At 46.5% G+C, this 20,473-nt stretch overlaps 1 protein-coding gene across 1 annotated transcript in view; it reads right to left on the bottom strand.

The window, feature by feature from the left end:
* MPP1 (MAGUK p55 scaffold protein 1) overlaps nucleotides 1–20,473 on the bottom strand; it is a 35,839-nt gene that overhangs the window by 1,488 nt on the left and 13,878 nt on the right. Inside the window, exons 2-11 of the mRNA XM_081848097.1 lie at nucleotides 16,996–17,139; nucleotides 15,614–15,692; nucleotides 13,599–13,684; nucleotides 12,677–12,745; nucleotides 5,944–6,140; nucleotides 4,685–4,791; nucleotides 4,163–4,243; nucleotides 3,314–3,394; nucleotides 2,217–2,419; nucleotides 1,343–1,417 (exon numbers count right to left, since the gene is read on the bottom strand). Coding sequence (XP_081704223.1) covers nucleotides 1,343–1,417; nucleotides 2,217–2,419; nucleotides 3,314–3,394; nucleotides 4,163–4,243; nucleotides 4,685–4,791; nucleotides 5,944–6,140; nucleotides 12,677–12,745; nucleotides 13,599–13,684; nucleotides 15,614–15,692; nucleotides 16,996–17,139 — 1,122 coding nt within the window. The remainder of the gene's footprint in view (nucleotides 1–1,342; nucleotides 1,418–2,216; nucleotides 2,420–3,313; nucleotides 3,395–4,162; nucleotides 4,244–4,684; nucleotides 4,792–5,943; nucleotides 6,141–12,676; nucleotides 12,746–13,598; nucleotides 13,685–15,613; nucleotides 15,693–16,995; nucleotides 17,140–20,473) is intronic.

Genomic DNA, 20,473 nt, shown 5'->3' with positions numbered 1-20,473 from the left:
TGCCAATTAATCCTGGGTGGCCTTAGTGATATAATTCCCATGGTCCACTCATTAGCTCTATGCATTTTAATTCATGTGTACAAACACCAGACCTCTCAACACTTAGGATCTTTTAATACTAATCAGCACACACACACCCCGTGCATTCTTTACTGGGTCAAATCACGGACACCTAATCCCCCTCCGCAAAAATCCAAGCAGGCACCAGGTTAGGGGTGGGCAACCTGTAACTTTCTAGATAATTGAGTCCAACCCCACCTACAGTATGGCCTGTGGACAGGAATAAGACAATCTGTAATCAACAAGAGCTGGAGGGCACCAGGCTGGCTGCTAGGTTATCTGGTGATCCCTAACAATTTTGGTGGTGTAAGCAACATAACTTGCTCTAAATCAAAGGAGCTGCGTGGCAGAATGGGTGGATAAAGCCAGATTAAACCCACTCTACCGAAAGTTGCATCTTAAGGGAAAAGAGATCTTGGCTTCATTAAACTGATCTCTGGCAAGAGGTATGGAAGAAAGGTTAAGGCAGTGGTCGTCAGCCCCCGCCCTCTTGTTTGGTCCAATGGGCCCATTTGGGGGGAAGTTGTCATTGTGTTCTGCTAAGGAACCATGCCCCAGAATCTACTGCTACATGCAGGCACTCCATAAAGGTAAAGGGACACCTGACCATGATGTCCAGTCATGGCTGACTCGGGTTGCGGCGCTCATCTCGCTTTATTGGCCGAGGGAGCCGGCATACAGCTCCGGGTCATGTGGCCAGCATGACTAAGCCGCTTCTGGCAAACCAGAGCAGCGCACAGAAACGCCGTTTACCTTCCCGCCAGAGTGGTACCTATTTATCTACTTGCACTTTGACGTGCTTTCGAACTGCTAGGTTGGCAGAAGCAGGGACTGAGCAACGGGAGCTCACCCCGTCACGGGGATTCGAACCACCAACCTTCTGACCGACAAGTCCTAGGCTCTGTGGTTTAACCCACAGCGCCACCTGCGTCCCGCAGGCACTCCATAGTAGAGGCTTAAGTGTGACTTATCTAAAGGCACACAGTTGTACCTTGGAAGTCAAACAGAATCCATTCCGGAAATCCGTTCGACTTCTAAAATGTTCAGAAACCAAAGCATGGCTTCTGAATGGCTGCAGGAAGCTCCTGCAGCCAATCGGAAGCCCCGTCGGATGTTCGACTTCCAAAAACAGTTCCCAAACCGGAACAGTCACTTCTGGCTTTGCAGCATTCAGGAGCCAAAATGCTTGAGAAATAAGCTGTTCAAAAACCAAGGTACAACTGTACCACGAGGGTGGAGCATAAGGAGATGTCATGCATCTAATGTAACACTGACACCTTACCTGATCTGCCTTGTCCGTGGGAGCGATGAACACAATGAAGGGTGAGAACTCAGCTGTGTGGATGATCTTCAGTGTCTGGGGGAAAAGAAAAGAGCCATTGGGGCATAGTTCCTACAAAGCTAAAAGGCTGCATACCCACACGCCTCCCTGCCTGCCTGAATGACAAGCCTGTCCAGGATGCTGCAGACTTGCGTTACCTCATTTTAGGGCAAGATGCTCCTGCAGCACCTTTTCCTTTCAGTTTTGTTCTTCAAGAAAAAGGGGAACACACTCACTAAAGCATCTTAAATGCAACTACAGTTCCCATCTGACTTAAGAGACAAAGCTAGCACAGTACCCCCCAGTTTCAAGCCACTCTGAATACACGGTGCGAATGTGTCCAAAATAAGTGAGGCAAGGAAATCAGCAGTCCTTGCACTTCAGTAAATATGTGCACAACTCTGACTTTTGCATTGTTCATTCGCCCATGCCAGGTTCTCGAGGAGTTTAAATACACGTGTTTCTTTAGCACTTTCTCCTGGGCTCAGCGGGGCAGAGGAGAGGCTAAAACAAGCTGCTGTTCACTTACCAACCCCCTTCCCTTTGATCCTACTCCCATTCCCTTCCTGCGCACCTTCAGCATAGAACATTTTGTGGCTAATATTGCCCTCTCCTCCACCTCTGGCTCCTAAGCTCTTGTCCCTTTACAAAGGTTTGCAACAAGCTAAACTGTGGAGCAGGGTGAGCAGGGCTAAGTAGCTGGGGATGTTGAGAGATGGAGGGGGTTCAACAACACCTGGAGGACCACACGCTCCCCATCCCGAAGCTAAAGGTACAAAGGTGCTCTCAGAACGCTTCATATATTTTTTTCAAGCAGCAGGCTGCACTTTCCTACCTGTGGCTCAATGTCCAGAATAGCAATTTTGTCCTGCTCGTGAATCTTGTGCACAGTCTCAAATTTGGTGCCGAACATATTGCCCTGGTAACTCCCAAACTCCAGGAACTCATTGGCAGAGATGTCTTTTGTCATCTCCTCCGTGGTGACAAAGTGGTAGTCTTTCCCATCCACCTCGTTCTTCTTCTGAGGGCGGGTGGTGTCTGCAGAAGAAGGGGCAGAGAGAGACATGGGAGCTGGGCTGCTGCAAGGAGATAGCAAATCTGCCTACAGGTCCAGTTTGAGTTATTTGGGAGCTTGGGGAAGGAAGAACACAGCTGGAATTCGTTACAATCTCAAGTGGAGGAGGAAGAACAGAGTGCATTAGTCATCAGAGGACCTTCTCCGCATGTTGGAAAGTGCTGACATGAGAACCAGCCTTCTCAGTGGTAGCCCCCATTTTTGGAATGCTCTCCCCAGGGAAGCACACTGGGCACCAGACTAAAACACTTTTATTCACTAGGCCTTTCACTGTTAATTTAGAGAGTTGTGTGTTATGGGTGTGGGAGGGATGTTTTAATGCTCATCTTTCAGTGGGGTAGACAGAGGTCCTTTTAAAAACATTATTGAATGAGCATGTTTAGGCGTAGTGTTTTATTAAATCTGCTCTGGAGAGTCCTCTAATGCTTTGAAGCAGGTTTGGACAGAAAAGAGAAGAGGGGAAAGTTACATTATGCAAGAGGAGGTCTACTACATTAGCAGCACAGTAGCACTGAATACGGCCCAATGTCTTCTATACCACATGCTACTTTGGTGACACACTGCAACCGAAAGAAACATGCAATGGAGCCAGTCTGGTGTTATAGTTCAAGTGCTGGACATAAGCCTGGGAGACCAGGATTCAAATTACCACTTGGCCACGATGTTCACTGTGTGACCTTGGGCCAGTCCTAAATTCTCAGCCTAATCTGCCTCACAGAGCTGTTGTGAGGATAATATGGAGAGGGGAAAGGAGCACATATGCTAACTTACAAGTCTAGGAAGAAGCTGGGACAGAGGCTAAGCAATGCTAAATAAATGCCAAAATAAAATAAAATTTTGCGTTCTGGGTGACTTACATGGAATGGGGTATCCAAACTTCTCCGGGTTCTTGCTGAGCAGGGTGTTCTTAATGTGGCTTCGGCCAACTCCGCTGGCCCCTGGCCCAAGAAAGGGAGAAAAACAATAAAAGCAAAATGATGCTCCAGCTCCGTTTTCTCATAACCGAAGAACTTCCACTTACATCAGGGAAAGGGCACATCACAATGTAATGTCAAAGTCGGCCTCTTTTGCCCTCTCTCTAAGGATGAATAGTTTTGTTTGGTCTGCATATTTTTAAGTGACCTGGATCAGAATGCTATTATCCACCATATTTTGTGATAGCCCACCCAAAAATACTACCAAAGTGTGTAATTTGTGTTTGTGCACATGTGCATGTGCATAATGTGTTAAGGAATGTGTACATTGAGATAATTCTTAATTATGAGTAATCACAAAATACATAGTTAAATGAACATTTTCATACACTTCTTTATGTCAAGGTCATTTGCAGAAATTGGACAAAGCAGTTATAGGTGCACTCATTAAAAACTGACAAAGAGCAGACATAGACCAGACACAGACTAATTCATCCATTCCCTATGCTTATCTGACCATCTTAAACCTATACCACTGACCAGCTTTAACCAGAATATAAATGATTTTATCTAGCCTCTGATTTCCGCACTCCACAATCCTTCTTTGTCCATTCACTTTACCACCTCTACTCAGAGTAGAACTAGCATTGGGTTGAAATCCATTGGCTGCTGGAGTGGGGCTGGCTATAAAAAGCCACAGCACATATAGCTGTGACTACGTGCTGCATATTTCATTTATTCCTTTATCATTTAGAGACAAGTCAGTACTCTGTGGGTTGCACTGTGTCATACCTATAAGCACCAGTGTCTTCCGCTTGAAAGCTGGCAGCCTCACCACCTCCTCATAGGACACCACATCCAATTGATCAAAAACTAGGAGAGAGAGAGACAGAAAATAAGATCCTTCACTGAGCCCCAAAGGTCCCCACACCCTGTCAATCACCTGACATCACAATGACATCAGGAGATGAACGCCAGGACTTCAAAGCACCATGCAGGGCCTGCAAAGATCTTTGAAGCACCATGGCTCAACAGGCTTGAACAATGGGTGGTGACTTGAAGCCTGCCTTCTGCATGGATCTTCCCCCTGAGGAACTCTTGACGAACAGCTGCATCACTCCCTGCCCTGCACCAGACATCTCATATGGTGCATGTGGTTTGGGGAAAACAGCCTCCCAGGCTCAATTAACACCTGTGCTGGGTCAAATTTCACCCACCGACTAGAAGCTCCTAACCCCTGGTTTCACCCTGAAGGCAGGGGGAAAAGGAATGTGGGACAACAGTGGAGGAGGAGGGAGACAAGGAGGTGCTCACTTGAGCTGTGCTTTGCCAGGTACTTGTCTTTGCATTTCTTCTTCTTTCCGAAAGGGCTACAGCTTTGGGTTCCGCTGGAGTTGCCCTGGGGCATGCTTGCAACGCGCCTGCAGGAAAGGGGAAAAGGTATATTGTAGTAAGAAGAAAGTGGCAATAAAATCAAGCCCCCTCTTTTCTTTTCCCTGACCAAAACCTGGGAGCAGTGCTTCAAACTGATGGCTTAATCAAGGCAATGATCTCTCTCCTTCAAAGTGTTTGTAGGGTGGGGGGGAGAAGAACAACAAGTTTGAGGACTTTCTATGGCAGACGTGGGGAAACTTTGGCACTTCAGATGTTGCTGAATGACGGTGATGACGATTACCTCATTTAATTTCTATACTGCCCTTCATCCAAAGATCACAGGGTAGTTCACAACATAAAGGTACAGATTCCATAATAAAATTAAAACAAAAGAAACCAATAATCACCATGCCACAAACAAATTTAAAAGACCACGGAATATTTAATCAGCTGAAGGCCTGGTTACAGAAAAATGTTTTCACCTGGTGCCTAAACATATGGAATGAATGTGCCAGGCAAGCCTCCCCAGGGAGAGCATTCAACAAACAGGAAGAACTGCAACTCCCATTAGCCCAAGCAAGCAAAGACCAAGGGTGATGAAAGTTGAAGTTCAGCAACATCTGGAGGGCAAAAGGTTCCCCACATCTGTTCTGTAGAATTGAGGCATGGATCTTCAGGAACATCAAAAGGCAAGTGTAATGATTCGTAGGTCAAAATGAGGACGCATTGGTTGCCTCAAACATTTGAGGTCTTGTTTTGGCCTTTGGAGCACGTTAGCTCTTCTGAAGCCAACAAATCTATAGCATTATTTCTGTCTCTGAGATTTGCAGCACACTCTGCTAAATCAAAGACAGGCTTTACCAACAACTGGAAAGGGGTGGAATTAAGAGCTTTGAATACTCATGAAAAGAGAAGGCAAGGAACCCAAATGCCAATATGAAGATGCTGCAGGCCACTGGTCTTTGTATAGTGGGTCACAACAGTAGCACTACCACCAAGCAAAAAATATGGAAAAATAAATAGGTCCCCCAGCCCATGTTTGGATTAAAAGTGGGTCCTGGGTCAGAGAAGGTTGAAGATGCCTGCTGTAGGCAACACCAGAGATCCTATCACAAGATGGGAGGAACCTGAAGAGATCCAGCCGGGAACCTGGAAGGGAGGAGCACTAGGCAGGCAGGGGCCTCATCCAAAGGACATACCACTCCTGTAGCTCCAGGGAAGGGATGAGTCCTGCGGATCCATTGGAGGAGCCCTCTACCCGGCCCTGCCACCAATTGCTGTCATCCTTGTTGATGATCTCAATGATGTCTCCTGTTTGGAACTTCAGCCCAGCTTCTTTGCAAGGAATCAGGCTGTCCTTCCGGGGGTCATAGTCAAACTGGGCTTTCATGAACATCTGTAGTTGAGAGAGAGAACTAGAGCTCAAGATTAAAGTCAGGAAATACCCTTCAACTTGCAGGAGGTAGCACTACTTAGGCAGGCAAGGGGTTAAACTGGATGCAAGAAGGACTGGAATGTGGGCAGCCAAAATTTTAATAATTGTTTATAAGTCTGTCTACAGTAAATGATGATGATGATGATGATGTTACTGATCTGCAATACAGCCATTGCTTATCCCATTGTAAAGAGAAAGCTGCTGCCAAATAGATGGACAGCTTATTATCTGAAGTTAGCAGGATACACAGCTGACCTCTTAAGTCTTAAGACTTCCCTTGTGAAACATGAAATACATGCTGGGGTGAACAAGGACTATTGTGTTTAACTGCTTAGCCGGAACAGGAAAAAACCGTGTATTAAAGCCTCCCTATATGGGCTAAAATTGTAAAACGAAAAACAAGAACATCAGCATTTGCAGAGAGCAATTTGTCGTTTCAGAAGCAAAACATGAGTCCACTGGGCCTAAATGCCTATTCTTGGATACCTTCAAAATTAGAGACAAGGTTTTGTTTTTATTTTTCACTTGAAAGGACATACTTCATGGGCTACGTTGTTGCAGGATTTTCAGGAACTTCCTTAATACAGCTAAACCCTGGATTAAACACAAATTCCACAACTATAGGCTCAAATGACGAAAGTTCATTTCAATTAATATCGTTGGGGATTGCTCTTTATGCATCATCATGATCTCACATTGCATGTACACCAGCACATGCCACAGTTAACAAAAGCCACATTCCCTCAAAACCCTGGTTTGCAAACCCACCACAAACTATAGTTTTCAATGGCGGTGGTTCTGTTAGGGCAAGCATTGGCTTGTCAGACAGAACAACCCTCTTCTAGTCCCCCTGGGCACTGTTCAGGATTTCAGGGGTTGGGTTTGGCGGAGGGCAGGGCTCCATGGAAGGAGAAGAGGGAAGGAAGCCCCATTGCACAAGTTGAATCCTGTGCATAGTACCTGGTTCACATGGTAACCTCTGTTTGAGTGGGCCAAGGCTTGCAGCATTAATAGGTGTAACATAAACTGTGGTTGGTACTGGAAAGCGAGGGAGGAAACTCCTCCAGAAAAGGGAGGAGGAAAAGTAAAAGAATGATTATGCAAGCTTATGCCCCACTCCTGAATGTATTTAAGCAAGGTTGGGAGATTTGCAATGTCAGGACTGCACTTGGAGTCTTGTCTTTGAAAAATGTATCATCTGAACACAGCTTTAGTTGTGTCAATATGTGCCTTCTCTATTCCAGCACCCAGGACCCTTTTTCAGCCTGAACTCACTCAGTTCCGACACCTCTCAGGTAGGTGCCATTGCCATTATAAGAGAACAAGTGAGGTATACATGCTGAGTTCTGGCACCTCTTTTCCTAGAAAAACAGCACTGCCAGGACCAGAATTCCATTCTCTTTCAAACTCCTCCCTGCCCCCCTTCTCATGTTACCTTTACACTTTAGGAAACACAGAAAGCTGCCAGGTTAGACACTTTGTCCATCTGTGTTTCTTTCAAAGCAAGCAAGCAAGCAAACAAAAGGGACTGCAGAAAGGGATGGAGTGATCCAGGTTGGGACTGTGGCCAGGGCGTTTCCAGGTAAAAATTGCTCACTGTAATCAGCTACCTAGCACATCTTTTAAAACTGAGATGCCAGGGATAAAGCCTGAGAAAGTATATGCTCACAGAGCTACAGTTCCTCCTCAGGCTTCCTTCAGTGCATGGGCAGGTGAGAACCCTTGGACCTCACAGTGCAGAGGGGACCCAGGCTGCAATCTCCACACCAGCCCAGCACCTCTCTTTACTCAATGCACACTAGTCTCATTTGCTGCTTTGGCCTCTTCCCCACCATCCTTTGTCCTGGCCATCTCATGTAGAGTGAAGTTTGCTAACTGCACCTCTTAACAGCTACAGAGCAAGAAGACATTAAGGAAGGGGCATTTTTCTCAGCACTGGGTCACCATGCCTAAGGAAAAGCGTCCCCTGCAGAGTTTCTGCTTTCCAGGCAATGGTTAAATAGGCCAGGAAGGGCAGAGGGAAGTGTGAGAGAAAATGCATTTTGTGGGCTTGGGAGTGGATGGGAAACATATTGTGAAATCCCAGAAACCAGCATCACCGCCGCAGAAGGTTCAGCAGTGGTTAGAGGGTGGGGCTTTAGCTGCTTGAGTACTAACTTCCCCTTCCCTAGGAGTAGGAAGGGTAGAATTGTACAAGTGACATCTCTCTGCATGTGACCCTGCTGCCCAAAAACTCTGTTAGCCTTCTAGAGCCTTGCTTTGGGCCTCCCTGTCAGGAGAGATATGGAAAGTGGGCATCCAAACAGGATATTTTCAGCGGTGCTGTCCGAGATTTGGAACAGCCTTCCAAGAGAAATCTGCCTGGCCCCATCACTGCTCACTGTAAGGTGGGCAGCAGAGTAAGTTTTATTCTGGTAGTCTTCCATTTCATGCAGAGACTTGTTCCTTGCTGGCTACATAAGGACCAGCACTCAAAGATCGGAGACCACAATAAATATATGTGATGACCGCTGCATGCATTTTTTCCTGGTGTAAACTACCTTTAATATTTTGAGAAGCACGGAACGGATTTTGATAATTGTCAGGGGTTCAGGAGCAGAGACACAGGAGAAGGAGCAAATGGAGAGTGAGGAGGAGGAATACGAGGGGGGTGTAGGCAGTGACAGTGGTCAGAGAGAGTCCACGAGTCTCTCCAGCGAATCGGAAGATTCACAGAGAGGAGCACCGATGGCCAGAAGGGAGGTGCCAAGGGGGAAACCCCAGAAGGAAGGGGCCAGCGGGGACTCCCTGAGCAGCAGTTGGAAATCAGGACCAGCGTCCCCACCGGAGCGTAGTGGGGGGGAGGAGTCCCAGGCATCGGGACCAGTCTTACCACCACCAGAGGGAGGAGATGAGTCAGGATTGGCCACGCCTCCATCGGAGAGCGGGGAAACGGTCAAGAGGAAAGTCACCGGCTGGGCGCACGCACCAAGTTCAAATGTACAGGCGAGCGACACAGCAGATAGCCCGGATAGGGAGCCAGGTCCCAAAGCCCGCCGGAAGGAAGGGCAAGACTCAGGGGGGTCAGCGTCAGAAGAGTCCAGGAGGGATGAAACCCCAGGGGGCAGAAGGACCCAGAGGAGGAAGGAACAGCGCAGGAGGTGGAGCCGGGCTAGGATCTTAAACTGGTGCGGAAGGGGCAGTGACTCAGAGGGGACTTCGCCTATCTAGAGTCTAGACGTAGGGTTGCACGCTCTGGCTTTAAAATGGAAATTATACTTCAATAAAGACTTTTGTACATAATATCAGCCTGGCGTTGGTCCTCTGTGAGCTGGGACCTAGAGGCAGCCCTGACAATAATGAATAGATGAGCAAAAATATACAGATACAGCATATCTAATTTGTACAAATTATTTTCCCAGATGCAGAAATTCAGTTTGTTCTTTTCGTTTTCTTTTGCTTAAAATGTGGGTTCTATTGGTGCAGAATTTGACTATTATTTTTAAAGCAAAGAATACACCACTGTTGCCATATGGAAGTAATTAATGAGGAATGAGAACTAAAAATAGGACAGCAGTCTAATTGCCTCAGATTAGACAAACTCAGAAGGAGAGGAGAAAAGAGACTGGCTGGATGTTCTGCAGCTGGTAGAATTCACACGAGGGCTACTCAAATAATTGTGCTGCATCACGTGGGCACAAAAATGGCAAAATAGCGACACATTCTTGAACCCACCCCTCAAAAAACTGAAGTGGTGCAGAGAAAGAATTTCCTGGCATCTTATAACAGATTTATTGGAGAATTTAAAACGGCACAATAAAATACTATTATACTTTAAAGTGCCACAAGTCTCCTATTTTTGCCACTGGTTTTTGCTGTAACAAAGGAACGCAGCTACCCCGACCCTGGGAAATTAACAGCCCAGGGAGGAAAACAGCAGCCCAACAACTTCAGGCATCTGCATTGCCTTAGCAACAGAAGCACAGCACAGGCCTCTACGTTGTCTTGGTAACAGCTGCACAGCCTCAACAGTACCACGAGTGGGCTGATTTCTTCAGGAAGATCTTGACCGATCCCACATCCCATACAGTGTCAGCGGGTGACAAAACAGCATGAAAGAGTGGAGAAGATCCTGCTTTGGAGGGCAACTGATACGCAACCATACCTGAGCACAAAGGTAACAGGCACCCAAACACATACTCTCTCACACACAGAAGGCCATAAGCCTGCTATTTCCTGTTTGGCCCAGCAAAAGAGGATGACTTGGGAACTCTCTGGCTATCTATACTATCATGACAGGTGTTAACTTCTGCTCACTCACACGTCTGGCTAAAAGGACTACTAGGCAAATTATGGGTGACTATACCTTTCTGCAGCTTTAAGCCAGGGGTTGACAATGCGGTTTTTGGACTACAACTCCCATCACGGCCAATGGTCAGGGGATGATGGGAGACGAAATTCAGCAACATCTGGAAGGCACCACCTTGGCTATCCAAAGCAGGTGTGAGGAACCTCAGGCCTAGAGGCCAAATCTGACCCTCCAACCTCTGTCTGCCCCTAGGGAATCTTCCCAGGCACACCTCTCATCGGCCTTGCTGCACACCTTGAGTGTTTTCGACTGGGTGAAAGAAGTCCATCAATAATGCCTCTTGCTTGCTTGTGTACAAAGCACCCTACTGTACACAGGGAATATGTACATCAGTTGCCTTGGCCGCTTTTGCCTCTTGCTGTACCCACCATAACATCAGGTGACACTTTCTCCTTTGCCTGCACAGTTCAGTGTCAGGCAAAGGCACCGAGGTTTGTAGCCAACACCAACCAGTCGTTACCTGCCCTGCTCCGGATGCAACAGATGACACCAGGATTAAGGCAGGTGGGTGCAGCTTGGGAGGAAATTGGGTGATAGATCAATTATTTTCCATACACATACCAAATTCCCCCTTTCAAGCAATCTTAGGCCCTACATTTAAAGCACTATTATTACACTTTAAACAACCATGGCTTCCTCCCCCCCATCCCAGGATCCAGGGAACTGTAGTTTGTTAAGAGCCTTGAGAGTTGTTAGGAGATCTCTGTTCCAACAACTCCCAGAGTTCCTTGGGAAGAGGGATAGATTGTAAAACCACTCTGAGAATGTAGCTCTTTGAGAGGAACAGGGGTCTCCCAACAACTCTCAACATCCTTAACACACTACATTTTGGACTCTCAGCTGTCCATGGAGGTGCAGGTTAATTCTGTGTCCAGGGCAGCTGTCTACCAGCTCCATCTGTTACGTAGGCTGAGACCCTACCTGCCTGCAGACTTTCTCGCCAGTGATGCATGCTCTGGTTATCTCCCGGTTGGACTATTGCAATGCGCTCTATGTGGAGCTACCTTTGAAGGTGACCTGGGAACTACAACTAATCTGAATGCGGCAGCTAGACTGGTGATTGGGAGCAGCCGCTGAGGCCACATAACACTGGTCCTAAAAGATCTACATTGGCACCCAGTACGTTTCTGAGCACAATTCAAAGTGTTGGTGCTGACCTTTAAAGCCCTAAATGGCCTCGGCCCAGTACACCTGAAGGAGCGTCTCCACCCCCATCGTTCGGCCTGGACACTGAGGTCCAGTGGTGAGGGCCTTCTGGTGGTTCCCTTACCGTGAGAAGCAAAGTTACAGGGACACAGGCAGAGGGCCTTCTGGGTAGTGGCTCCTACGCTGTGGAATGCCCTCCCATCAGATGTCAAAGGAATAAACAACTACCTAACATTTAGAAGACATCTGAAGGCAGCCCTGTTTAGGGAAGTTTTTTTAATGACTGATGTTTTAATGTATGTTTAATCTCCTGTTGGAAGCCACCCAGAGTGGCTAGGGAAACCCAGCCAGATGGGTGGGGTATAAGTACAGTGGTACCTCGGGTTACATACGCTTCAGGTTACATACGCTTCAGGTTACAGACTCCGCTAACCCAGAAATAGTGCTTCAGGTTAAGAACTTTGCTTCAGGATGAGAACAGAAATTGTGCTCTGGCGGCACGGCAGCAGCAGGAGGCCCCATTAGCTAAAGTGGTCTTCAGGTTAAGAACAGTTTCAGGTTAAGAACGGACCTCCAGAATGAATTAAGTACTTAACCTGAGGTAGCACTGTAATAAATTATTATCATCATCATCATCATCACAGTACCGAGGATTCTTTAGGGGAAGACATAAACTGTTTGAAGTGGCATCACAGAGCTTTGAATGTATGGTGTGAATGTGGCCCTAAGTGTGTGGAGATGATCAAAGGATTAGGATAGGGGTGGTGGAGACTGCATAGGATTCCCAATAGCCAGGCAGAGATCCTGAGACCACATCCTTCTTTCTCCCACTCCATGATTAGGCAAAAGCAGAATGAGGGGGGGAAACATACGAATATGCACCTATGTTACATACCAGCTGCGGAATTCATCTTTCTGCAATGCAGAGTTTTGGCTTAGAGGCACAGAATTTAAGCTCATGCAACCAACCTACTGCTTTGAAGGTGGAAGTACTACCACCTACCTGGAGGGCAGGAATGCGGCTTTGCTGGTTGGGAATGACCTTTAGGGAAATGGTTCCCTTAGTTTCTTTCTGATGGACAAAGGAAAAGGAGAGAATCAACCTCTGCTAAATCAACCACACAAGGCAGATCACAACCTCTTCTTGCATAGCTCAGGGCTCCTGCAGTTGCAACCTGTCTCCTAAAACTGAGAAAAGCTGCACCAGCTAAAGTTCTCTCTTCTTAGCTTTCAGTGCAGAGATGCCCAGGCATTCTGTGCCCACAGAGGTGTGCAACCTCTGACTCTCCCCATGCTTGTTGGACTACAACTACTAATATCAGCCCAGAGGCTTCTGGAATAAAACTTCCATAACCGTGATCATTATCATCAATTATGTACTGCCTGTTGCCAAACTAGGCTTCTAAGCAGTTTACAAAGTATAAAAACCAGTTACACAAACATTAAAAGATAAACATCCATAGGTACACAATGAAACGAAACAAATCCCATTAAAACAAGACAGTAATTAATCATCCCTGGTCACTGGCCACACTGGATGGTAGTTTCAAGTCCAATAACACCCAGAGGGCCACAAGGTACCCATCTCTGCAGTAAAGAATCAGGGCTACTGTCGGCTTTTGGTTTCTCCAGGATATTTCAGTCGAGCCTGGCTCTCATATGAGCCCAGTCCTTTTCTACACCTTGCTGATTTCAAGGCAAAGTCAAGAGAGGCTCCCAGCAAGAACACTTTAACTTCCTGCTGGTTTTTCCTGAGCTGGGAGAAATGATAAAACAAAGAGGTGTGGGGATGGAACCTAAGGTCCACCGGCTCCTACAGATTGGAATAATTCATGCTCAATTATCTTTTAAAAGGTCAGGAAGAATCACAGCAGGCTGCTGCTCCTGAAAGAGAAAACTCAGGTCCCTCCATCCCTGGTACCTACCAGTATCTTCTGAAGCTGGTCTACAGAATGGTTGGCGACACTCTTCCCATTGATTTCTAGGATCTCATCCCCCACATGAAGGGAGCCTGGCAGAGTAGGAGACATGAACCTCATGAAGCAAGGCAGGGCCAACAGCAACAGACAAGAGTCTTAATCAGTAGCTAGAGAGGACAACAGCTACTGATAAACAGGCACCACACTGGTAACTCCTGGGACTAGGCAAAGGCTACACTTTTACTAGATTGTAGTAAAAATGAAAATGATTTTTTTTAAAAGCACATCACTAGCAGCAGTTTAAACATACTACTTGTGGGACTTGCATTATTGAACTGAAAAAAAACTAAACTATGAATTCACATGAGTGAATATGCCTGAAATGCTTCAGAATCGGGTTTGCTTTTATAAAAACACACTGTGAACCCACTACTTGAGCTATTGCTGCTATTCATGCAAAAGGAGCTCACTTCCTAAGTTCTTCCTTAGAGAGTTAACAGCTGCTTTGAACAGGAGGGAAGGGTGGCTCCTTTCAAGCAGGCACAGCCAGGGACTTCGCAAGGGCTCTAGGACTCAGAAGGCCTCATCGCTGACTGGCCTCATCCTGCCAACCCATGCTGCTTCTAGCAGTCATTCACCTGGGCACTAGCAAGACTTCTGAATGAGTCAAGCCCACCATCACAGGTGCCACCATCACAGAGAGGCCAATGTCACATGTGCAACATCAGTGAAGCTGAATGCGACAGCAGCACAGCTTCAATGGCCACTGCCTTCTCCTTCTGCTGCTGTCAATGGCAGGGGCTGCTTTGACCCTTCTGCCACTCCACAGCAGCAGCAGCAGGAGGAGGAGGAGGAGGAGGAGGAGGAGGAGCCAGTCACTGAAGCCACTCTGCACTTGGCACAGCGCTTGGCCGCCTCCACCCTCTGACTGGGGGCCCCAAAAGGGCTCGGCTCCCAGGAGTTGGAGCCCCTGCCCACCATATTGGAATAAGCAAAATGCAATGCCTGACCTCGTAATCTAACATGGCGGGTGGTATATCAAAGCCAAGCACTGGCTTGGGTCCCATTCAAAACCACTGCCATTGCTCACCAGTGCAACACGACCAGAGGCCTGGCAGCTGAGAGACTGGTGATAGAGGGAGAAATGTCCAGCAATGAACAGCAGCACCAGGCAGAGGTCCCACCACTGGCCCAAACTCCTTGCTCTACTCAGATCTCCATCGGGGTGCTTAGCTGTCAAAGTCCTTCTCTTCTCCCACCACTAAAACATCTCTATTCTAAAGGCAGCCGGGAAACTCTCCATTCCATCTAACGGGGAAAGGAAGAATTTGCCTTTCCATGCAGAGTAAAATCTCATCATATTCTCGGACAGGGACAAAAAAAAAAGAAATCCAAGTGTCTATGGCAACCAGGAGCTGGAGAAGGAAATGACAGGACTGTCACCCAATAAGTTATTGGGTGGTTGCTTTTATTTTGATTATAGTCATACCTTGGAAGTCGAACGGAATCCGTTCAGGAAGTCCATTCAACTTCCATAGCATTAGAAAACCAAAGCGTGGCTTCTGCAGCCAATCGGAAGCAACGGAAGCCCCATTGGATGCTCAGCTTCCTAAAATAGTTTGCACACTGGAAAAGTCACTTCTGGGTTTGTGGTGTTCAGGAGCCATAACATTTGGGAACTAAGTTGTTCAACTTCCAAGGTACTACTATATACATTTTGTGCATATATTTTTGATTTTGTTCTGTGAACCATCCTGAGACCTCTGGGTATAGGGCAGTAGGCATATAAAATTCAATAAATAAATAAATAAAGAAAATAAGTGGGCTTGGCCTGCAGAACTCAGGAGGTAGGAGGAGAGACACAAAAAGTAGAACTGGTTGGCTCCCAAAGTAGAATTGGGCTCAGGCTCTGCCAACTGTTGGGTCTCCTTCCTTTCTGCCCAATAGACATCAGCTTCTATTGGCGCTGGTTCATAGGGATTTTTAAAAAAACCTTTTGCAGGCCTGCTACTGTTCTTTACCTTGCCTGTGGATCATGCCTCCATGGAGGATTCTGGCCACCATACAGCTCTTCTTCTCATTCAGCTTCAGCGTGATACCCTGGAACAGAAAGTCTGTGACAATCTGGATCAAAGCTACAGTGTGAAGATTCTGCTTCTCTGCAGAGGCTCCTCCTGGCCTATCTCTGTACCAGAGGCAGCCCCAGGAGATGCATCCAGGAGGGGAGACTCCTAGCCAAACTCAATCTCTGTTCATTTCCCTTTTACGTAACAGCTGCTGGCTAACACTTCGCTTTCCAGGTCAGAACTTGCACAAAGGATTGGCAAGGATTGGGATCTGCCAAGGGCCCCACACCCCAGCAGGGGATCCATACAGCTGACCAGAATACTCTGAGCCTGGCTCATCCTCTTCACCGCTGCAACCTGCTTGCTCATCTGCCTATTCGTGGTATCTCTAGATAAGACTGGGAATGTCCCCTGCCTGGAAGCCTGGAGAGGTGCTGTCAGTCAGTGTAATTAGATGGACCAATGGGCAGCCTCACTCTAGCCCAGACAGCAATGGAGCAGATGACAAGAAGGGTCAGTTGATGCCACTGCCTGCTTGTTGATAGCTGCCGTATAGGTCAGTTGCTAGAGTGTGAAACTCTTAATTTCCGTGGGTTTGAGCCCCAAGTTGGGCAAAAGAATCCTGCATCGCAGGGTGTTGGGTTAGATGAACCTCACAGTCCCTTCCAACTCTACAATTCTACAATTGGCTGGCAGTAGCAATAATAAGGTTAGAGGAGGAGGAGGAGCTGCAGATGGCAGCAACGAGGAACTAGACTCACTGGGGATGGGAGGCACTGGGGCTAATTCTGAAAAATGGGAACTGACACTTCTTCTAGGACAAGAATGGGGAAACCTGTAGCCCCCCAAATGTTGCTGAACTCCAACTCCCAACAGCTCCAGCCAGTATGGCCAATAGTCAGGCATGATGGGAGTAATCCAGCTACATCCAGAGGGCCACACGTTCCTCATGTTCTAGGTCTTGCTCCTGGAGGCTCCTTCCATGGCTACAAGAGAGTTAGGGACAGAACATCTCTCAAGTGAAGAGGAAATCTCAACTTCAGCCAAGCTGCACACAGCCAGAAGCTTCGAGCTCATTAAAGCCTTCCACCTCTGTCCGTCTAGGCCAGCCTTTCTCTACCTGTGGGTCCCCAGATGTTGTTGAACTACAACTCCCATCACCCCTAGTTAGCAAGGCCAGAGCTTAGGGATGACGGGAGTTGTAGTCCAACAGCATCTGGGGACCCACAGGTTGAGAACCGCTGGTGTGGGCCCAGGAGCAAGAGAAATATTCCTCCACCACCACCCCACTGCCTACAACCACAAGGACTTGAAGCACTCTAGCTTCACCAGCTCACCATGGGCTCCTCCGCAACCTTTTCAAACTGGATGAACCTCATTTTCCGTATCTCCCGGCCATTTGTGTGGGCTGGGCTGCCCAACATGGCTGAGCCATTGGAGTAAATATCCTCGGACACTGCATTCATTGAGGATGGAACTGCCTGTAAAGGCAAAACAAAACAAAACCCCAAGTTTAGGAGCAGTACCCAGGCCCTGCTGTATCCTGGTCTCCCAGAAGCCACACCAAACTGGAAACTTTAGCCCAAGAAGTATTAAACTCAGCCATCCATTCCCTGCTCCTATCCCTGAGCCAGTATCATGCTCATGATGGCAGCTGCTGGGTCCTAACACAGCATGGATTTATGTTTTGGCTGCCTAGCTGTAACATGTTCTCTCTCTTCTAGCCTTTAGTGATAGAGGACGGTCACCTTCAATGCACTCAGCTGTTTCTGAAAACATTGCAGCCATGGGATGACAAGTCAAATTGACCACAATCATGGCTGTCATATACTCTTGGCTAACATGAATGAATGAGTCAAAATCTTGCACCAAGGAATGCTTATTCCCTCATCTTATATTCAGCAAAAATAGTAGGAGTGCACTTTCTATGCACGACCAACTCTGCCAAGACAGAAGAGAGCCCAAATTTAAGACCAGTTCTTTTTAGAACAATCTGTTTCAGCGGGTCTGAGACTCAGGTGGTTCACAGAAACTGTCACAGAACAGGGTAGAATATCCATACTTGCCTTTACGCTTTTCTTTTCCTGCCAGAGATCGAGGTCTTTTTAGGGCCCGATTATCGAAAACGCTAGAAAGTCCCTGGCTGGAGTCCATGATTTTAATAATATTGAGCTAGTTTTAACAATGAAGATGGTGCAGAAGAAACGTTTATTTTCTTCATACTTAATCCAGAAGCAAAACAGCTTTCCTTCCCATGAAATTGATACTGCTCTAGTGGTTGTTCACATATTACATTCAACCAGTCTACAACATGTGTACCTGCATACTAAAATAATTTAGCTGTACAGTTGTGTAGTTATTAACATGTAATGTTCCACAAGTGTACAGGCTGTGTACATAGCAGCTGAGCTGTACAAACTGACAAGTGTGCACTCTTTCACACAAGCATTTGTACATGTGTGGAGACATCTTGCACCTGTGTCCAGTATAACATGGGAACAAGCTTACAACTGCATGGATGGTACCGTCTTAGCTGGGCTATCAGGCAGTCTGAGCAAACCAGCCAGCTCCAATATGCCCCAGCAATTTTCGAAGACTCTATGGACGAAAAAGTTGAGGAACGACTGATCCGTTTCATTTCATTTGCTTGATTTTATCTTTAAGTTGAATAAAAAGCCTTTGGGGAACATGGGGTTCTGGTTGCCCAAGAACTATACACTCCTGTGCTCTTACACTTTGCTGGCGCGGGGCTGGGGGGAATTGTCAGCTAAAAGCTGAGATGCACTTACAAAAGGGATTAAGTTTGACTTGTGTCCAGTTGCAACCAGTGCTTTGAAAACATAATGCACTTAAGCACTACCCCGCACCCACCCAACCCACATTAAATGTTGTTCTTTTACAGACGGGATGGGGGCTACTTGCAGATGGGCTGCTTATTAACCAAAAATAAATAAATAAATAAATAAAATGTAGTTGCTAACCTCCACTTTCTAGCACAATTATGCCTTCACATTTTCTAATTGCAAAAAGTCTGGTAAGAAAAGTGAAGGGAAATGGCACACTGGAAAGTGTGGAATAACAACCAGATGCTGGCAACATCATTCTAAGCCTCTGCGTGAATCTACCAGGATAAATGCTCAACAAACAGGCAGCATTATATGACCTCTGTGCAAGTTTTGTACAAACACGTCAGCATTAATGTTCAACAACCAACCGTTCCAAAAGCTCCTACAGCTTTTGAGGCTTTGCCAGCAATTGCCCACACATCATCAAACCTATGATTGCAATTTACATACATAAGATAGAATCTTGTTGTGTATAACGAAAGAAAAGGAGGAGGGGGAGGAAACCTCAGCTTCTCAGATGCTGAATTCTGGGCTCCAATCACACTGCCTGAACTTGGACAGTACTGCAGATTGTGCACTGGTCTGGCACCGAACCTTCTCTCAGGAAAAACAGGCCTGCACTTGAACCAGCTTTCAAATCCTACATTCTCAGTTGTCACTAGAGTCTTTCAAATCCTGGGAAAAGAAGAGTAGCCGTGTTGGTCTGCCATAGTCAAAACAAAAAAATTCCTTCCAGTAGCACCTTAAAGACCAACTAAGTCAGTTCTTGGTATGAGCTTTCGTGTGCATGCACACTTCTTCAGATACACTGAAACAGAAGTTTCCAGACCTTTCTATATAGTGAGAAGGTGGGGAGGGGTATTACTCAGAAGGGTGGTAGGAATGGGTGATTGGCAGATAGCTGTGATGAGCCTGTTGACGACTCTTAACGACTGCAATAGGTCTTACAGGAGGAAGCAAGGGGTGAAAAGGTGAAAAATGGCTTTGTCATGTATAATGAGATAAGAATCCTAGGTCTTTGTTCAGGCCAGGTTTTTCCATTGTTTTAAGTTTGGTGATAAGTTGTAATTCAGCAGCTTCTCTTTCCAGTCTATTTCTGAAATTCCTTTGTAGTAAAACAGCTACTTTGAGATCTTGTATAGAATGTCCTGGGAGATTGAAGTGTTCTCCTACTGGTTTCTCTGTCTTGTGATTCCTGATGTCCGATTTATGTCCGTTTATTCTTTGGCGTAAGGTCTGGCCTGTTTGTCCAATAATTATTGGACAAACAGGCCAGACCTTACGCCAAAGAATAAACGGACATAAATCGGACATCAGGAATCACAAGACAGAGAAACCAGTAGGAGAACACTTCAATCTCCCAGGACATTCTATACAAGATCTCAAAGTAGCTGTTTTACTACAAAGGAATTTCAGAAATAGACTGGAAAGAGAAGCTGCTGAATTACAACTTATCACCAAACTTAAAACAATGGAAAAACCTGGCCTGAACAAAGACCTAGGATTCTTATCTCATTATACATGACAAAGCCATTTTTCACCTTTTCACCCCTTGCTTCCTCCTGTAAGACCTATTGCAGTCGTTAAGAGTCGTCAACAGGCTCATCACAGCTATCTGCCAATCACCCATTCCTACCACCCTTCTGAGTAATACCCCTCCCCACCTTCTCACTATATAGAAAGGTCTGGAAACTTCTGTTTCAGTGTATCTGAAGAAGTGTGCATGCACACGAAAGCTCATACCAAGAACTGACTTAGTTGGTCTTTAAGGTGCTACTGGAAGGAATTTTTTTGTTTTGGGAAAAGAAGAGTTAACACACACAAACCACGAACCAGAGATCTGGTCAACCTCAGAATGGCTGTTTTTAGGGTAAAAAAAGTGACAACTTCAAAAGACTGGATGACAAACATATATTCGGCTTCATTCCAGTAACAGCAGCCCAAGCTCACCCATGCGCAAAGCCACATT

The sequence above is a fragment of the Podarcis erhardii genome (genome assembly GCF_964252035.2).
Source record: "Podarcis erhardii genome assembly, chromosome: Z".
In the NCBI taxonomy this organism is placed as follows: Eukaryota; Metazoa; Chordata; class Lepidosauria; order Squamata; family Lacertidae; genus Podarcis; species Podarcis erhardii.
This window is presented reverse-complemented; position numbering and strand designations above follow the sequence as displayed.